Source organism: Poromitra crassiceps, assembly GCF_964638095.1.
Source record: "Poromitra crassiceps genome assembly, chromosome: 29".
Taxonomy (NCBI): domain Eukaryota; kingdom Metazoa; phylum Chordata; class Actinopteri; order Beryciformes; family Melamphaidae; genus Poromitra; species Poromitra crassiceps.
Genome location: NC_139641.1, coordinates 7,548,541 through 7,566,999, shown reverse-complemented (window position 1 = coordinate 7,566,999; position 18,459 = coordinate 7,548,541). Strand labels below are relative to the sequence as shown.

At 44.2% G+C, this 18,459-nt stretch overlaps 1 protein-coding gene across 1 annotated transcript in view; it reads right to left on the bottom strand.

Moving 5' to 3' along the window:
- Positions 1 to 14,578: 14,578 nt before the first annotated feature.
- The window catches only part of LOC310800029 (protein NLRC3-like), a gene marked incomplete at both ends in the record, with an annotated part of 37,246 nt that continues 33,365 nt past the window's right edge, over positions 14,579 to 18,459 (bottom strand). The window contains one exon of the mRNA XM_083662624.1: positions 14,579 to 14,678. Within this exon, the coding sequence (XP_083518750.1) occupies positions 14,579 to 14,678 (100 nt within the window). The remainder of the gene's footprint in view (positions 14,679 to 18,459) is intronic.

Genomic DNA, 18,459 nt, shown 5'->3' with positions numbered 1-18,459 from the left:
AAGAGGCTGTGCTTAAAAAGTACCTACATTTTATCACAACAGACAGCAGTATTTTCCAGTGGACACTATGGTCCCTATTCTCCCACAGGCCTTCGGCGCTAAAACGGGCCTTAAACGCAAAAAAACGTGCCTTGCGCCTGTTTCGGGAAAATAGTGCTGTATATTTCATACTAATTATGAAATATGACTATGTGAAATAGTTACAATATATTAAAATCTGGATAAACTCCTTTTAGCATCTGACTGAACAAGGCCACACTGACCAGCTTGGAGGCCACTCGGGCTGAGGGCAGAGGGTCTATAGGAATGCAATTGAAATAGGAGCATCCTGGTGACCTCTGACCTAGAGTAAACTCGCCATAACGAAATGACAGTCAAAAAAGGGGTTCACGGATAAACAAGATGATCTCCAGATGGCATTTTATTATCCTAAAGCAGGATGCGTTGATGGATGGGCTTAGGAGGTGTCAACCATTGGCGCCGAGTCGCAGCCCAGACATCCATACCGACCATTTGGCATTTAATGAAAAAACAAAGCCTTTTAGGGGAAAGATAGCAACTGTGACATCATTTACTAGGCGGGAAATACTGAGGGCATAAAAACTGTGTGTTCAGCCCAGAGAACTAGACTTGATCATTTCGGCCTTTCTCGTCTCCTCAGCGTCTGCAGCGTTGTGTTCGATACCAGTATTTGCTGTTTGAGAATAAAGCTATTCTGTTACATCAAGCTGTGTGTCGGCCAGACTCTTCATTCATCTCATCAGAACCAGATCCAACAATTGGCGTCGCGTTCGGACGGCTGTGTCGTTGCGCAGCTCCCGCTGAAGCCAGGGGACCCAGCTTGATCGCACACTGCCGGCTATTGGGTGAGTTTTTCCCCTATGTGTCCTCAGGCCGGGTCTGCTGGCCGAGGTGAATGCTGCCTAAAAGACACGCCGGCCTGTTAAGTGGGGATTGCAACCCTATTTGGCTCGTGAGATGATGTGGGGTCCGGTTTCCAAATTGTTTATTAATAAGGTTTAAATTAAGAGAAAAGTGGGATGCAAATTTATAGAGATAATTGATTAAGTGGTTTGGTGAAATAGGACTAAGTGTGGTTATGTTGTGTCTTTATTTACTACAAATGCGGAGGCTCTGATGATTATTCTCGTGTCTCGTAGGACAGATTGTGTAGAGACGCGCTGATCATTACATGGTTAAACTAATGACATAGGCTATAGTTAATTAGTGGTTTAATGCACAAAGTAGTATGGTGATTATGTTGTTTTTTCATTATATACAATGCGAAGGCTTTTGAGTGTGTCTCAAGCCTAGTAAGACAGGTTTAAGTGGATTTGCACTGATCAATATTGCTTTGATGTGGTATGCGCGTGATGCATTTTTGGTTAAATGAATAGAGTACAGTGATTAAGTGGTTTATTTCGGTAAAGCCTGGCCAGGTGTAGATATTTGGGGTTTGAATAACTTGTACCAGAGTGTGGTTTGTTGGTTTGGAGAGTGTGGATGTTGGTTTTTGGTGTTTTGGTGTTTGTTTGCTTGTTTGATGAGAAAACGGCTTGGTGATGTGTGAGTGAAGGTTTGCTCGCATGCAAGAGGAGCCTGTCATTTGCGGGCCGACGCTGCCCTCTTTTGGTAGGATTGTGGCTGCAGAGCGGAGAATTTGAGATAGCCTAATATTGTTGGGAAATGGCAGATTTTGTCATGGAGTGTGATCTTCAAATTATGCGATTTATTGAAGAACGATTCCAGCATTATGTGACGTTAGCGGGCGCGGATGCTGCTACGCCTACATTTCTTAAATACTCTGAACGTGATAATGAGGGCTTAGCTTCAATTTCGGTGTGTAGTATCACCCGGATTGTGCAGCCGATTATTGACGCTGCTCATACTGCGCCATGCGCGTGTTGTTATGTCGCCGTTTTGTCCGAATGTTGTGTGCATCATTGCACATTTACACAGATTCAACTGAAAGTTGGACCTGATGGATGTTTGCTGTTATATCCTACTTAAAGACGGCCTGAGTTTGGCCAATGGGGTTTTCAATATCGTCAATACCACCCTGAACCCCAGCTCGAACGTGATAATTAAATAATTGTGATTAAATATAGCTAACAAGGGTCAAACTCCAAGTAGCCTATTAGTTCTTTTTGGGGAAGCGCCGTCAAGTTGGCATTGTTAATGTTGCAAGATCCGCGCGGAATTTCAAAGTAAAACGTATGCTTTTAACGTTAGGTTAATTTAGAAATAAATAAATGCACCTTTATGTGACGATGATGCTTGTTTCGGTGAAGGTATTGTTAATAGGATAAAATATATTGTATGGACCGTCACGGACGATTAATGGGGAGAGCTGAAAGTTCCCTCGCGTTTTTTTTTTTTTTTTTTTTTTCACCGTCTTTTTCCTCTGCTCCATATGCAATGTTAGTGTATAACATCACGTTTTGAACAGATATGAGATGTCATTTGGTGGTCTGTAGGCTTATGTTATACGTGCGTTGCATACTTTATTGTTAGAGCTTATTATAATTATGCGCTACATAAATGCAGCTGTTCTCCCGGTTCTACTAACATACTATGTAAGCATGACTGGCTTTTTACGTGTTTAAGTGGGTAAATAGCTCACTCGGTAGAGCATGGGACTCTCAACCTCAGGGTTGTGAGTTCGAAAACGACTAACTGCGTTTCTTTTCTTTTTATTTTATATTTTTATTTTCTCGTTTTTCTGCTTGCTTTAGATTTTTCATACAGCCGAATCTCTACGTGTGCGTTGTAAGCGACCGTTTTTATGTCTTCTACATCCATTGTATAGTCTCCATTCTGCCTAAGGGGCCTGGTGCATTCTGCTATTTTTGCGGAAAGGTCCTTTCAGCTCGGGGCTTGGGTTGAAATTAAAACTGCGCATGACGAGAAATGGGGCGTGTTTTTGAAAGTCACCATGGCACAATATTGTTCTCCTTTTCGAGAGGTGCCCGCCCCCCCCCCCATTTTTTTCCCTCTGTGTGAAGCGCACAGCTTGCTCAGGACTGGTCGATATAGGCTACTGCATGTTTCATTAAATAGTTATGTCTTTGTTGTTTTGTCTCATTTTTATTTTTTAAATTGTTTATACTATGTAACTATGGTTTGTTAGTTTGGCACACAATGATGGATTGGGGGATTAGTCGAGACTGATAATTATGTCAGCATTTATTTTATAGTCTGGGTTGATTAACAGTGTTTGCTGTCCACATACATACATACACAATAGGGTGGATGTTAAGGAAGGACTGGTTCAGTTTATGTGTTTATCATGTTATGTGTTCTAAAAACTGATACATGTTGCTTTTGTTTGTTTGTTTGTTTGTTTTATTTTTTTCATCCTGAATGGGAGATTATCAGAAGCTGACCCTCTTCCGGGACAAGGGACAGACCCTGGTTCCTGCTTCCTGCCACCAGCGTCCATTTGTGCCTCGCCGACGCGATCGATGCCGTTGTCACTACGACTCTGATTTAAAAGGCCAGTGCGTTTGTTTATATACACACACACTCACACACACACACACACACACATTCACACACACACACACACACACACACACACACACACACACACACACACGCTGTACACACACACGCACATGCGTGTGTGCGCATTTACGCATGTACACATGTCTAACGCATCCATAAGTATATCACACATACTGTTTGTTTATTTACACACATCTGGTTGTCTTTACAGTATTTTTGTTTTCACACATCTGACTGCCATCATACACATTTTTGTTTAGTTTCACACATTTGTTTACATGCTGATAGGTACATACAATCTACATTTGTCATACATCCTCTTTGGTTTGTTTGTTTGTTTACATGGCAGGTTAGCAACTGACTGACTGCGCTTAGGTTCATTGTGTTTTTGTTTGGGTTGCTATTTGTGGCTGTATCAGAGTTGGGTATATTGAATGGTTGGTGATAGCTGATCATTGTTTCATTACATTATTGACCGACCAGTCGGTTGAGTGTTTGATTCTTTATTATTTCACTGATTGATCAAGGAATCATTTTTTATTTTGCTAGGCTTTTTAGCTGCTTATTTATCAGTGTTTGGTCAACGCCATTTATTGCCTCAATTGATTGCTCAATTGATTGGGGGGATGAGTGTGTTTTGACATAGACATTGGTTTATGAGTGAGTGTCTTGTTCGCTATCTGTGCATGGTGAATTTGGTTCAGCTTGGTTCTGAATCGAACTGGGTGACGACGGTACGGAAGGTAAGGTAAGCCTTTACAGCTGAGAACTTCAAACAGACTGGTGCAGTTGTCTGTGTTGTTCTGCGTCGAATGAAGGTTTGCGCATGGACTCTTGCAGTCTATTATCTCTTCGCGAACTGAAGGTGTCGTCCGGGTTGGCAAATTATCTAGCTTTTTGTTTTGGTTCATATATACGTTTTTGTTGATTTGTTTAATTAGAATAATGTCAAAAATGGGTTCTACAGCAACAAAATTTACTACTCCGTTGGACGTGGTTCAGCAGAAAAACCCTCTTATCAAAGGCATTGCAAATATGTCAAAAAAGTGGCATAAGCGGTGGCCGGACATTGAACAGCCCTGGCCAGTAGAGGGCACTCTTAACCGGGATGTGATTAGCACATTGCAGGTGTTGATTTCTACATACAAAGCCAAGCAAAATAAAGGGAAGAAAGGACAAAATAGACGGGATAAGAGGCAGAGAGAGCTGGGTGTTCTGGAGTTGTTTGATCGCGAGGGGAGGAGGCTGCTTAAGGCCTCCAAAGAACGGAGGGAGGAGCTTATGGAAGATGTGGGAAAAAACGTACAGGAGGCAGGAAAGTTGATGGCGGAAGCCAACTCATCATTTTCACATACACTTCCATCAAAGAGCCCCCCCCCATATCAGAAACACACTACATTCACTGATGCCTATCCCCAGCTCCCGATTTTAACTCAGGGTGGAAAGTATCATATTGCAGACAATCAGGAACGTGTGATTGAAACAGGAAATGCTGTCGCAACCATAGTGCTGCGTCCTGATGTTAGGTCCAAATCACCAGGGCTGTTGGCAACAGGGGCTAGCTCACAGAGGTCAAGAAAGGTGACTTTTGGAAACAGTGCGCCTGATGACAGTGATGAAACAGGACGGGGCATCGGCGGGTATGACTCTTCAGTGAGACGGATATTGGAAAAGGCTGAGAGAAGGGGGAGGAAGCCTTTAGGGAAAACAGACCTAGAGACTGACGAGACCAGTGACAGTGAAGAGGGGAGTGATGCTGATGATGACCCTGGTTATAGCCGCCACATGTCGCCAGGTGCTTGTAATATACCAGTACCCGATGAGTGGAGGCAGCGGGCCCTCGAAGAGATTGCGGAGGAGAGAGCGAGATATCAGTGGGACATGAGAGGGGCAATCAGTGGGGAGATGCAGGAAGATTTGACAAGTAGACTAGCAGGACTTGCAGTAAGAGAAGAGGAGTTGAGACGAGAGGAGCCGAGACGAGAGGAGTTGAGACGAGAGGAGCCGAGACGAGGGGAGTTGAGACGAGAGGAGATGAGACGAGAAGAGTTGAGACGAGAGGTGCCCCGATCAGAGAACCCTCCGAGGCGAAGCAGGAGAAAGAGTAGGAAGCCTACACGGCTGCTTCCAGTGATTGTCAGGGGACGAACCTTGGACTATAGACCATTACAGAACACCGACATGACTGACATATTAGATAAGCTGCCCATTCTTCAGGATGGTGCGCACCCATGGATCTCGAAGTTAGATGAGGCTTTTGTGGGCGTTCAACCCGCAATAGGAGATCTTAAACGGTTACTGGCTAGCATCACAGGGGTCCCAATGATGAATGAGCTTTTTGACAAGGCGGGGCTCCAGAGATATGTTGGCACGGCCGTACACGACCCAGAATTGTTTGCGGCTCACAGGGGTCGTTTATGGAGAGCGTTAAGAGAAACATATCCAACAAACGTTCATCCGGACAGTATCATTATTCCTCCATTGGGGGATAGCGAGAATCCACGTGCGTACATATCAAGAGGCCTCCAACAGTGGAGGAGTGTAACTGGAAATGATCCAGATGTTAGCCAGATTGAACAGGCAGTCTTGAGGTCTAAGTTACAACAGGGGCTTCCCGTACCGGTTAGGGGTAAGCTGGCGGAGGTGGTTGGTTTAGGGAGCATGTCTAAAAGTGTTTACACCGATCATGTTGCGCACCAGGTCGAACTGTATCGAAAGAAGGAGCTAGCCCAGAAGGAGCAAGACCAGGAGATTCTTAGGAAACTCACTCAAATACAACTGACAGACAGTAAAAGGAAGGACAAAGTCCAGGCAGTGGTGGTGACACAGTCACAACCTCCCCAGCCACAGCCAGACCAGATTCAGTTTCTACCACCCCAGCCGCCACCAATAACACCAGTTGCTCCCTATCCAGGGCCGGCATTTGGCCAGCAGCAGATGTGGAGAGGCAGAGGTAGAGGTTACTCAGGAAGAGGGGGAAGAGGGAGCTACAATCCAGGTTTTCAGCAGCCCCTAGGACCATGTTATAACTGTGGAATGATGGGGCATTTAGCTCGTACCTGTAATAGGCAGGGCGGAGGTTTCAGGGGAGGTCCCAGGGGAGGTTTCAGGGGAGCATTCAGAGGGCAGTCACAGCCACCCAGCGGTCCGGAACATCCCTTCCAAGGGGCGGACCCTGGATTTTAGGGTTGCCCATCAACCCCGTGTGGGAGGTGTCAGTTTCAGCTGATGGTGTCTTCGGATCCGATGATATATGTGAAAGTAAATAACCAACCGTTAAAAGTGATGGTTGATAGCGGAGCTGCTTTCACCTGTATCCGACCCAAGGACGCCATACACCTCCCCATGTCCGGTCGATTTGTGCGGACAATCGGGTTTGAGGGAGTGAAACAGCTGATTCCTATGACAGAACCAATTGAGCTCTGCTATAAAAACCAAAAGATTACAATACCCGTGTTAGTTTCAGAACATACTCCCATTGCCTTATTAGGCAGGGACGCTATGTGCAAGTTCAATTGCACCATACAATGCTCACCTGAAGGTTGTCGGGTTGAAATACCTGACCTTTGCCATCAATTAGCTGTGACATCAGATACTGAGGTTTCTTCAGTGTTTTGGGTTGGAAACCTTAGTCAGGACCTGCTACAGCCAGCCAAATTGTGGGAAAGGTTTATCACTGCAAACATGCCGAGTGCTAGAGTCCCAGAATACCCCCATCATTGTACGCTCCAGCATTTCAAGTCAGCTGTCCCATTTGACTCAGAAGAGTGGCTAAGACGACAGCCGGAGCATGTGCAGCTCAGCTCGAGCTGCATAGTTCTGGGGCCACAAGGGGCAGCCATGAAAATAAACAGGAATGATTATCTCAGTCGCGAACATGCCATTGAGACAAGCATCCCTCATGTCACGCTGCTGGTAGCTGAGGATTACGAGCAAAAACATGTAGGGGCAATGATGGCAGAATCAGAGAGTGCCATCTTTGTACCAATAAAAGAAAACCCTGCTATTTGGAGGAGTGAGGATCACCGATTCATTAAAATCATGATCTCTGCTCAAGGGCTGGGCCAGGCACAAGTGGTGCAGATGACAAATGAATCAATACTCAGTGGCAATTTGGACTCAGACCCTGAGAGAGAAGAGATGATAAGACAAGTCCCTGAGTGTCTGTGGTCACGACACAGTGCTGACATAGGACTTGTTAAGTCAGCCCAGCCAGTGAGGGTTGACCTCCGACCTGAGACAAAGCCCCCATGGAGGCCTCAGTATCCTTTAAACAAAGAAGCCGTTGAGGGAATTGAGCCGCAGATAAACGGCCTTGTCCAAGCAGGAGTTTTGAAGATAACCCAGACCCCCCAGTGTAACACACCTCTACTGCCAATAAAAAAGCCTGACGGTTCATACCGTCTTGTACATGATCTGAGGGCTGTGAATGACGTTGTAATTGACTTCTCAGCAGACGTCCCAGACCCACACACATTGCTAGCACAAATTCCAGCGGAAGCAGCTTGGTATACGGTCATAGATTTATGTGGAGCATTTTTTAGTGTTCCTCTTAGTACTGAGTCTCAAGGGCTCTTTGGGTTTACGTACAAAGGTCAATCTTACCAATACCAACGATTGCCGCAGGGGTTTAAACACAGCCCACACATTTTTAACAAAGTGTTAAGGGAGGACTTGGAGGATGTAGGCCAACTGTTGGACAGTACTGTCATTCAGTATGTAGATGATATTATCATTTGCTCAACCAATAGGGAAACATGCCATAAGGATTCAATTAAATTGCTACAGGTCCTGGCACAGCGGGGTCATAAAGTTTCTCAGAAAAAGTTGCAATATGTCCAGGAGAAGGTGGTTTACCTAGGCCAATCAATAACTCATGGCCACAGGGCCATCTCTGATAGTCACCTTGATGCCATTCGGAAAGCTCCAAAGCCTAGAACTGTCAGGGAGATGATGGCATTTCTTGGTATTTCTGGCTATTCGTCGGCATGGTTGGAGGATTATGCTAAGCTGACAGGGCCTCTGAGAGCTATGGTTAAAAGTACAGGGAGTGATCGACTCCATTGTAATTTAACTTGGACAGAAGATGGCCTTTTGGCATTTGAAACAATCAAGCAAAAGCTACAGGAGGCCCCAGCGTTAGCATTACCAGACTATTCAAAAAATTTTGTGTTATATGTGTCTACTTCAGTAGGAGGTAGATTTGCATGTGCAGTTCTATGTCAGCCGACAGGAACGGGAGTGGGTCCGCAGCCTATTGCGTACTACTCCACAGCCTATTCAGAGGTGGAAATGGGGTTACCACTATGCTACAGAGCAATGGTGGGAGTCTATTTGATGTATGAGAGGGCATCAGCAGTTACCATGGGATACCCAGTGACTATCCTCACACATCATAGTCTTAGAAACCTTTTGCAGCATGGCAGATACACTTTGACCATGCCTAGGCTCAGAGACTATTATAGGCTGTTAGAACAAGAGGATGTTACTTTGGCACGATGTAACACAGTGAACCCAGCTGAGAATTTGCCAACCATGGAGGACGGGGAACCCCACGATTGTGTGCGGGAAGCAGAAAGGTATTCGAGACTCAGGTCAGACTTACAGGCCCTCCCATTGAAGGAGGCGGACCTGGAGTACTGGACTGATGGATCTTGTTACCGCGTGGGAGATACGTTGTGCGCCGGCTATGCAGTCATCAAAGCCCAGGGCTCTGGCTTTGTAGTAGTGAAAGCTGAGGTGATTCCACAGCCAGCCTCAGCCCAGCTAGCTGAGCTGGTTGGTCTTACTGAAGCATGTTTACTAGCAGAAGGTAAACGAGTGACAATTTACACCGATAGCGCGTATGCACAAGGTATTTCGCATCTTTTTGGTGCGGTATGGAGAAATCGAGGGTTTAAGAAAACTGACGGGTCACCTATTCAACATCATGCACAAATAGTGAAACTGTTACATGCCATAATGAAACCCAAACAAATAGCAATTGCTAAGTGTGCGGCACATAGGTCTGACATGTCACGAGTTACAAAAGGTAACCAGGCGGCCGATGAAGCTGCCAAGCGGGTCACAGGAGCGGATAGACTTGGAAAAGTTCTTCTAGTGACTCATGAAATGGAGCTAGAAGATAAGATCACTCTTAAAGATGTGGTGATGATGCAGGAGGCTGTCCATGCAGTAGACAAACAGTTGTGGCTGGACAGAGGTGCTAGTCAGGACTCCACAGGTTTGTGGAGGAACCATCAAGGGCTAGTAGTGGCCCCCCCCGACCTGTTGGGTCTGATGATTCAGGAGGCGCATGGGCAAGCACATGTCTCCAGGGGGGAGGTCAAAAGGAAGATTACAAACGAGTATGGCTTTTGGGCACCATATTTGTTATCACAAATTGATCATGTCATCGGCAGATGTACAATTTGTTTGAAAAACAATATCAGAAGAGGAGTGTTAATTCCTCCAGGACATATACCTACCCCAAAAGGACCTATGACCGAGCTGGTCATAGATTTTGTCGATATGATAAAACCAGTTGCGGGGAAAAGGTATTTGTTAGTTGTGGTGGATCGTTTCTCGAGGTGGCCGGAGGCCTGTCCCACTAAGAGAAAGGACGCGCAGTCGGTTGCTAACTTTCTATGTCGTGAGGTTTTTAGTCGTTGGGGCCTTCCGGATCGGATTTCAAGTGACAACGGCCGCGAGTTCATAGATAAAGTTGTGAAACTTATCTTACAAAAATTAGGAATCAAACAGCGCCTCGGCTCAATTTATCATCCCGCTTCCCAAGGAATTTGTGAACGGATGAATGGCGTAATAAAAAACCGCGTCTCAAAGATATGTCAACACACAGGGCTAAATTGGGTGGCGGCACTCCCGTTGGCATTAATGGCGTGCCGTTCGAGTCAGCTCCGTGATTTGCAGATGACGCCACACGAGCTGCTGACAGGCAGGTGCATGCCAACCCCTTGTTTGCGTACAGGCGGGAAGGGCCCGAGTCTGTCCCTGTTAGAAGATGAAATGAAATCATATGTGGAGTATTTACATACTCTACATGGCAGCATATCTGCATATGTCTCCGCAAAACAGGCAAGAGAGGAGACTGAAGGACAACAGGGAGACAACGACAGCCCTGTGCAGCCTGGAGACAAGGTGTTTGTGAAAGTGTTTAGAAGAAAGTGGTTCAACTTTCGGCGCGAGGGACCATTTGAAGTTGTGCGCTGCACTGGCACAGCAGTTCAGGTGAAGGGATCTCCTGTGTGGTATCATTTGACACATTGTGTTAAAGCACCAACTGAGGGACCTGGCTCACAAGGGCATGATGATGGAGTGCCGGAAGAGGCAGAGGAAGGTACAGAAGAACGCCTCCTGGACCAGTCTCCAGGGGGGCAGATTGACTGTGACATGGATGATGATGTTGATGATGGGGTGCATGCTTCTGATGGTGCCGGAAACGGTCTCCCAGCTAATGACCAAGAAGGGAGATTCGGTGACATCGATCTACAGCATGCCCCAGAGCAAATTGAGCCAGATCCTCCAGAAAGTGACACGCCGGAGACAGAGAGAGGTGATGTCATTTCAGGAGGACCTGGGGGTCCAAGCAGACCAGGGAGCACAAGGCCAGTCAGACGGAAGGTCAAGCCCAGACGGTTTGACGACTGTAGTTAAAGCCAAAGTAGGAGCGCAAGTTGAACTTCCATGTAAATGTACGAAATGGAGTAGTGCGGATGGCCCTATTCCTCCTAAGTGGACAGACAATCTTGGCAATGACATAGTGCTGTCTGGACCTGATGTTCGTAAAGTGCCTATTCAACAGAGGAAGTATGTTCTGTTCAATGAACACAGACATAGAAAGGTTCCAGAAGACTGTTCACTTTCTGTGAGTAACGTCAAGCGGGAAGATCAAGGGGAATATACATGTACATATGATGATCCATATTTCAAAATGAGACCAATACGTAACGTCTGGATAGCAGGTGTTGTAGTTCGCAAAGTGACACTGGTAGTGATAGGACTGGACACTACCGATGCAACAAAGACTGTTGAAGAAGTTGATGAGCGCACCACTTCAGTGTCAACCTCTCGACCTGATGGTGAGAAAACAACACCCAATCACATTCTTTCAATTCTGAGAGCTATTAACAGTACCACTACATCACTGCCGGTTACAACTTCAGTGATGACAACATCTACAACTAGGATTGTGACGACTTCCATTGCTGTGTCTACTAATGAAACTATGACGATGGGGCTCACCACAGTTAAGGTTTTGAATGAGACTGAGGGATGGGCACCTATCAACAGTTTGGTGGCACAGACAGTAAAGGAAAAAGAGGAAGTGTTTGCTAACAAGACAATGACGACAATCTTAGCACGTACAGAGGCTGTAAGTACAATACAGACACCTGTAACAGCATCTTTGAAGCCTACAGGTTTTGCAAATATGACTCAAACACCCATCACAGGGGTGACAATTAGCGTGAACAGCAGTGTGAATAACAATATGACTACCTTGATTTCAACTACTCAGAAGATTAATGTGAGTGCTTTTGATCTGACCACCCAGAGGGTCAATACAAGCATTTTGGTTCCATCTACTGGAAAACCTACTGCTGTGGGGACCACTAAAGGTACTCCCACTAAAATCCAGACGACTGTGGGTACTTCAATAATGATGGGAGAGGAGATACGGACAAATAATATTTCAGACAATCTTACAGTAATATATGGAGATGGAGATGTAGAATCTGAAGGAAGGAAGAGACGGGAATCATTTATACTAGAAGAGGATGAGATGCCTCTACTAGTGTGGGACCCATTGTTGAGGAAAGCAAGAAAGAATATGTGGTACCAATGGATGAATTTTACTGGTCATGCTACCGAGAAGGAGGACTGTTACATATGCTCCCAGGCTAAAGAGACTGTACTGATAGTAACAAATACTAAATACAACTGGAAGAATTGTGAGGCGACAAAAGCTGAATGGAGAAAGAACATGAAGGGTCCGGAGGATCGTGTTGAAATTGGGAAGGTTTTTCGCAAGATTCCACTTGAGGAAATTGATTTCGCACCATTATGTGAAGCTGAATGTTTACAAATGTTGGGGTCTAAGGAGTGTTATAATGACACCATGATGAATGGTAAAGTAATGCTGGATTTGATGGACTTCGTAACCCCTATCAAGACAGTGGGGGAGCGATGTGGAGCTTTGGATATAAGAATTAGTGCGCGATTGAGACCGGTACCCGAGGAGACAGAGTTGCATTTAGTGGGACATTTCGAATGTTTTCAGAACAAGGGGTCTTCTAATGTGGGATTTTTGAATGAGAAATTCTGTGACACTATATGGGATGTTGCTATTTCAGCTGACCCCCTTAGGGACTGGGATCGTTCAACAGAGTGCATAACAAATTATAAGATTGCGAGTAATCGGAAAGCAAAAACTATGATTAAAGGGGAACAGACTAGACCCGCTCCAAAGGTATGTGCCTATCAACTTGCCACCCAGGCTGTAGCAGATCAATTTTGGATCTGTGGTGGGAAAGTTCTGCTTGCCACTTTGCCATATTTCTGGCATGGGAGATGTGCCAGGGTCCAGGCAGTCCAGTCGGTTATTATTATCCCAGCAGAAGATTTGGATACGTCACCTTACGCAAGACCTAAACGAGTTCGAAGAGCTGGTCTGTTAGGTCCAGATAGTGCCGAATTAGCCGGAATGCCGCCGGTAGTACCATTTGAATTTAGGGCCATAGACCATAGTCAGTCATTCATTCAGTCTATGCTTTTTCCTCAGGTGTCTATAGGTAAGAATACCGCTTGGGTAAATTGGCTATTTTATAATCAACAAACCTTTGTAAATGAAACGCACGATGCGTTAGGAGCGTTGGGAAGGCAGCTCACTGCAAATAGTGAAATGACCTGGCAAAACAGACAGGCTCTGGACTTCCTGTTGGCAGAGAAAGGTGGCGTATGCGAAATGTTTGGGGATCAATGTTGTACTTATATTCCTGATGAAACAGGGCCTAATGGTAGTTTTACTAGGGCAATGAAGAATCTCAAGAAACTTAGGAAGGAATTGCGTGACCATGCTGGGGTCGAGCAGCGGAGTGACTGGGCATCCTGGATGCTGTCATACTTTGGGTCATGGGGTATGTATTTTGTTAGAATAGGAGCTTACATTTTGATTGGACTGACGATACTCGGTTTGGTGCTCTGTTGTGGAATCCCAATCCTTAGAGGTCTGATAACCAGGGGTATAGATAGGGCAATGGACATCCAAGCCCTTCAGATGGCCCTTATGAGGCAAGAGCCTGAACTTGATGACAACAGGGACATTGATTTCCTGGTGTGATATAAGGGAAAAGGGAGCACTGAGTAATCAGGTGGATGGCTTGGTTTGTGTAAAGCATGACACATTGGCAACATATAATCTAGTGTATTAGGCTGAATGTGTTGTACTTTATGCTATCTACTTTGATATTTTTTTGATTATTATTTGTTTTTGGGTATTATTTTTGGTTGGTTTATTTTTAACCCAATAAGTCATGTTTGATGGCTAAATACAGTGTTTATGAGTTTATTTTGATTTATCTTTAAATTTGGTCAGTCCAGTAGTTACTGACTGGCGTTTGCCTTATATGGAGTTATATGGAGGAAAGTGGTGGAGTGCAATGGAGTGGAATGTCAAGTTTTTTTTATTTTTTTTTTATTTTTTTTAACACCAGCCTTGTTGCCTGGAGCAGAGATGTCCAAAGTTTGAAGGGGGGCCAAAGTGAACAAGGGGGGAATGTGGAATGTGGAAATGAAAAGGGATACACCATATACCATATTCTTGTCACTTGTCACATGTTGTTTATGGAAGGGGTAAGAAATTGTCTGGTGGTAATAGAAGGGAGATAAATTTGGAATAAAATTAAATTTCAGATCATTTAAGATCATTTGAGGTCACTAAATCAGATTTTTGGACATACCTGATCTAAATCATTAAGATCCCTTGAGGGGTTAATAGTTTGGTTGATAGTTGTTTTACAATGTATTGTTTCCAATGTTTTTGCAAGATACTGGTTGGTTTCTGTCTTCTTTCCTTTCAGGACAATATTGGGGAGCCAACCAGAGTGTGGATAGCTGTCTGGGGACCCCTACGCTTATATGGACTCAAATCGGGACAGTGAACTGGACTGTGGGCCCTGGACAGAAATAGGAGTGCACTGATCTTTGCAAACACATTATGGAATATATGACAATACTCTACAACAGGAGGCAACATCACTGGAAAGTTTATGGTTGATATCACATTGGATGACATTTAATAATGATTGAAGCATAGCATCTGTATTGTGATTTATATTTCTATATGTTTATATCACTAAAGTGTTTGATTATGTGTATAACCTGTGATACCAATGTTATGAATGATTTGTAATGATATATTCTTGATATATTGAAAAAAAAGAAAAAGAAAAAAGAAAATGTATTAGGGGAAAAAAAAAAGGAAAATTATAATGGAATGAATATTTACTTTTGATAATAATCTAGTTATATATTAATTTAGTTTACTTATTTTTCTTAGTTACTATTGATTTAATTTTGAGTTTAAAATAGATTGATTGAATTGGCAGATGACCATAAATTAGTGGATAATGGATAATGGTTAATGACTAACTATAACATTTTTCCTCATCCTGCTTAAACAGGAGGGTGAGGTTTTTTCTCTGTTTTGATTGAAGAATACGCTCTTACTCTGGTTACATCCTTAGGGTGGTTACAGACCGAGAGACAGTATGTTTGAACTGTATGATTGTTTTCCAGTTTAGACTGGGATTAGCCCAAATATAGCTGAATTCGATCCTATCCAGAATATAGTTTAGTTTATCTAGTCTAATAATAACCTCACATAATGTTCTAAACTAGGACTTTAATAGGAAATTAGCTAAAATTAGTTCACCCAAATCACAGATCTAAAGTAGGACTCTAATTAGACATTTAGAAGAATAGAGATTTTTTTGATGACAACAGATGGTACGTTGCTGGGAGACGAGAAACGAAGGGTTTTTTCCTGGTAAGATTGGTTATTCTTTCTGTGACTTTAGGAAGTCACAGAGGGGGGAATGCTGTATATTTCATACTAATTATGAAATATGACTATGTGAAATAGTTACAATATATTAAAATCTGGATAAACTCCTTTTAGCATCTGACTGAACAAGGCCACACTGACCAGCTTGGAGGCCACTCGGGCTGAGGGCAGAGGGTCTATAGGAATGCAATTGAAATAGGAGCATCCTGGTGACCTCTGACCTAGAGTAAACTCGCCATAACGAAATGACAGTCAAAAAAGGGGTTCACGGATAAACAAGATGATCTCCAGATGGCATTTTATTATCCTAAAGCAGGATGCGTTGATGGATGGGCTTAGGAGGTGTCAACCATTGGCGCCGAGTCGCAGCCCAGACATCCATACCGACCATTTGGCATTTAATGAAAAAACAAAGCCTTTTAGGGGAAAGATAGCAACTGTGACATCATTTACTAGGCGGGAAATACTGAGGGCATAAAAACTGTGTGTTCAGCCCAGAGAACTAGACTTGATCATTTCGGCCTTTCTCGTCTCCTCAGCGTCTGCAGCGTTGTGTTCGATACCAGTATTTGCTGTTTGAGAATAAAGCTATTCTGTTACATCAAGCTGTGTGTCGGCCAGACTCTTCATTCATCTCATCAGAACCAGATCCAACAATAGCAATAGGCTTTAGGCTGCCAAATGCGCTTTAGGCCGAATGGGCGTGGCGGAGTCCCTGAATGCGCCAAAGTGGGCGTGTCGGCGCTAAATACTGGCGTACTCGTATCTTCCAGCCATCTTCCGACCTGGCCTACTTTTAGCGCTTTGCGCTTTTGAAAAGCAGGCCTAAAGCAGGATTCTGTGCACCGGGGACAGGAAAGTGAATGGAGAATACAATATATAGAAAAAAATACTTTAGAATACAATAGAATATAAGATTGCAACCCTTCTCAGGCTTTGGGTGAAGCTGTAATGCAGTTTCATAAATTTAGTTTAGGCTATCATAATAATCCCCATTTATGTGTAATATAGCTCTACGTTTTATTACCCCCCCCCCCCCCCCCCGAAATTAGCTAGGCTACTAATATTACTAATATTCCTAATTAATATGTATTATTATTTCATTCAGATAATTGACATTATAGGCATGTACCGTAAAATACCAATTAGAAGCCGACTTCCAAATTGCCGCGGGTCCCATATATAAGCGGGGTCTGGATACATATTTTGTACATAAAAGCAGGTCCCAATTTGACGCCCGGTTAGTTTTTTCAATGTTTTCTTTTTACCTTTGCGACATCCTGTTGAATGCATCTCCCAAACACAACGAAGAAGAAAAATCGGATGAAGAATACGAACAACGAGGAAACGGGAACAACGAGGAAAAAAAACACATGCACGAAACTTGCTGATCAAAATTCGTTTTCCCTCAACATCTGATGATTCTGAAAATTGTGTAGGCATTTCCTGAAGATTTTTATACACTAAAACCGACATCTCTGGTGTAATAATTATTTTGAGAAATGTGCCTATGGTATATTTCCCTGCCAGCGGGCATAGAAGTCCGCTTCTAATTGGTATTTCACCGCTCTTTCACATGTGCGCTACTGAAGAGGGTGCTCCGTGAGTGATGAACAGCGGAGGAGGCAGCGCATGCAACAAATAATCTGCTCACATGATGATCATGTTCTCTCACCTTCAGCGGAGAAAGTTTAGTGGTAAATACCGGTAGGTCACAGTTCAGCTCAAATTTTATTTGATTTCATGTACAGGCCAGAACTGGCATGCAATGTGCTCTGCTGCGCTGAGAGGGAGGCGCGGCTCTCCCCATAGACAAGCAATCGTGTGGGGTGCTGACTGTAGCCAACTCATTAAAATAAATGGTTTAAATAAACAATTTCATACTATTTACAATCTTTGCTGAGCAATATTTTTGTACAAAAATAATTAAAGCAGGTCCCAAACTGCCGCAGGTCCCATATTGACGCGGGGTCTGGCTACATATTTTGTCAATTAACGCCGGGCTAATAATTGGTATTTTACGGTATTTACATGCTTGCAGTATTTTAACTGCAGTTAGATTGCTTTGAGAAGCATAATAATATGGAATAATAGCCTATATATGGAGATAGACAGACCGGATGAAGGGAGGGGGGGGCGGCGGAGCCCTTGGCTTTGTCTGGTTTTACCGGATTTGTCCAGGAATTGGAGCTTAAAAGGCAAGCGTGTGTCTCTTCCCTGCAATTCTCCAATGAGCGGACAATGCATAATTTTACGCTTAAAAGGCGTGGTTATAATGGTTGAGGCTGAGTTTAGCGCCGATACCAAGATATCAAGTGCGCCTTTCCACGCCCACTGCTTTGCGCTGCGGCTGGCGCTCGGCCTAGAAACTGCGCCGCTGCAACGATAGAGCCCTATATTACAGTTAGTTAGTTACTTGATATGGTTGTTTTAATCTACAGGAGTGTCATGATAATCATATGTTGTCTAGCCAGAATTTGAAATGACTTGCCTGTGAAGTTAGGCTAAATGTGTGTGTGTGTGTGTGTGTGTGTGTGTGTGTGTGTGTGTGTGTCTGTGGTCTGTGTGTCTGTCTGTCTGTCTGTCTGTCTGTATATATGTGTGTGTGTGTGTGTGTGTGTGTGTGTGTGTGTGTGTGTGTGTGTGTGTCTATGGCCCCTATTCTCCCACAGGCCTTCGGCGCTAAAACGGGGCTTAAACGCAAAAAAACGTGCCTTGCGCCTGCCTCGGGAAGATATCAACATGGCTTTACGCTAGCAAATGCGCTTTAGGCGGAATGGGCGTGGCGCACTTCCTGAATGGGCGAGAATGGGCGTTTCGGCCTTAAATACCAGCCTAATGATATCTTCCCACCTGGCGTTAATTTAGCGCTTTGCGCTTTTGAAAACCAG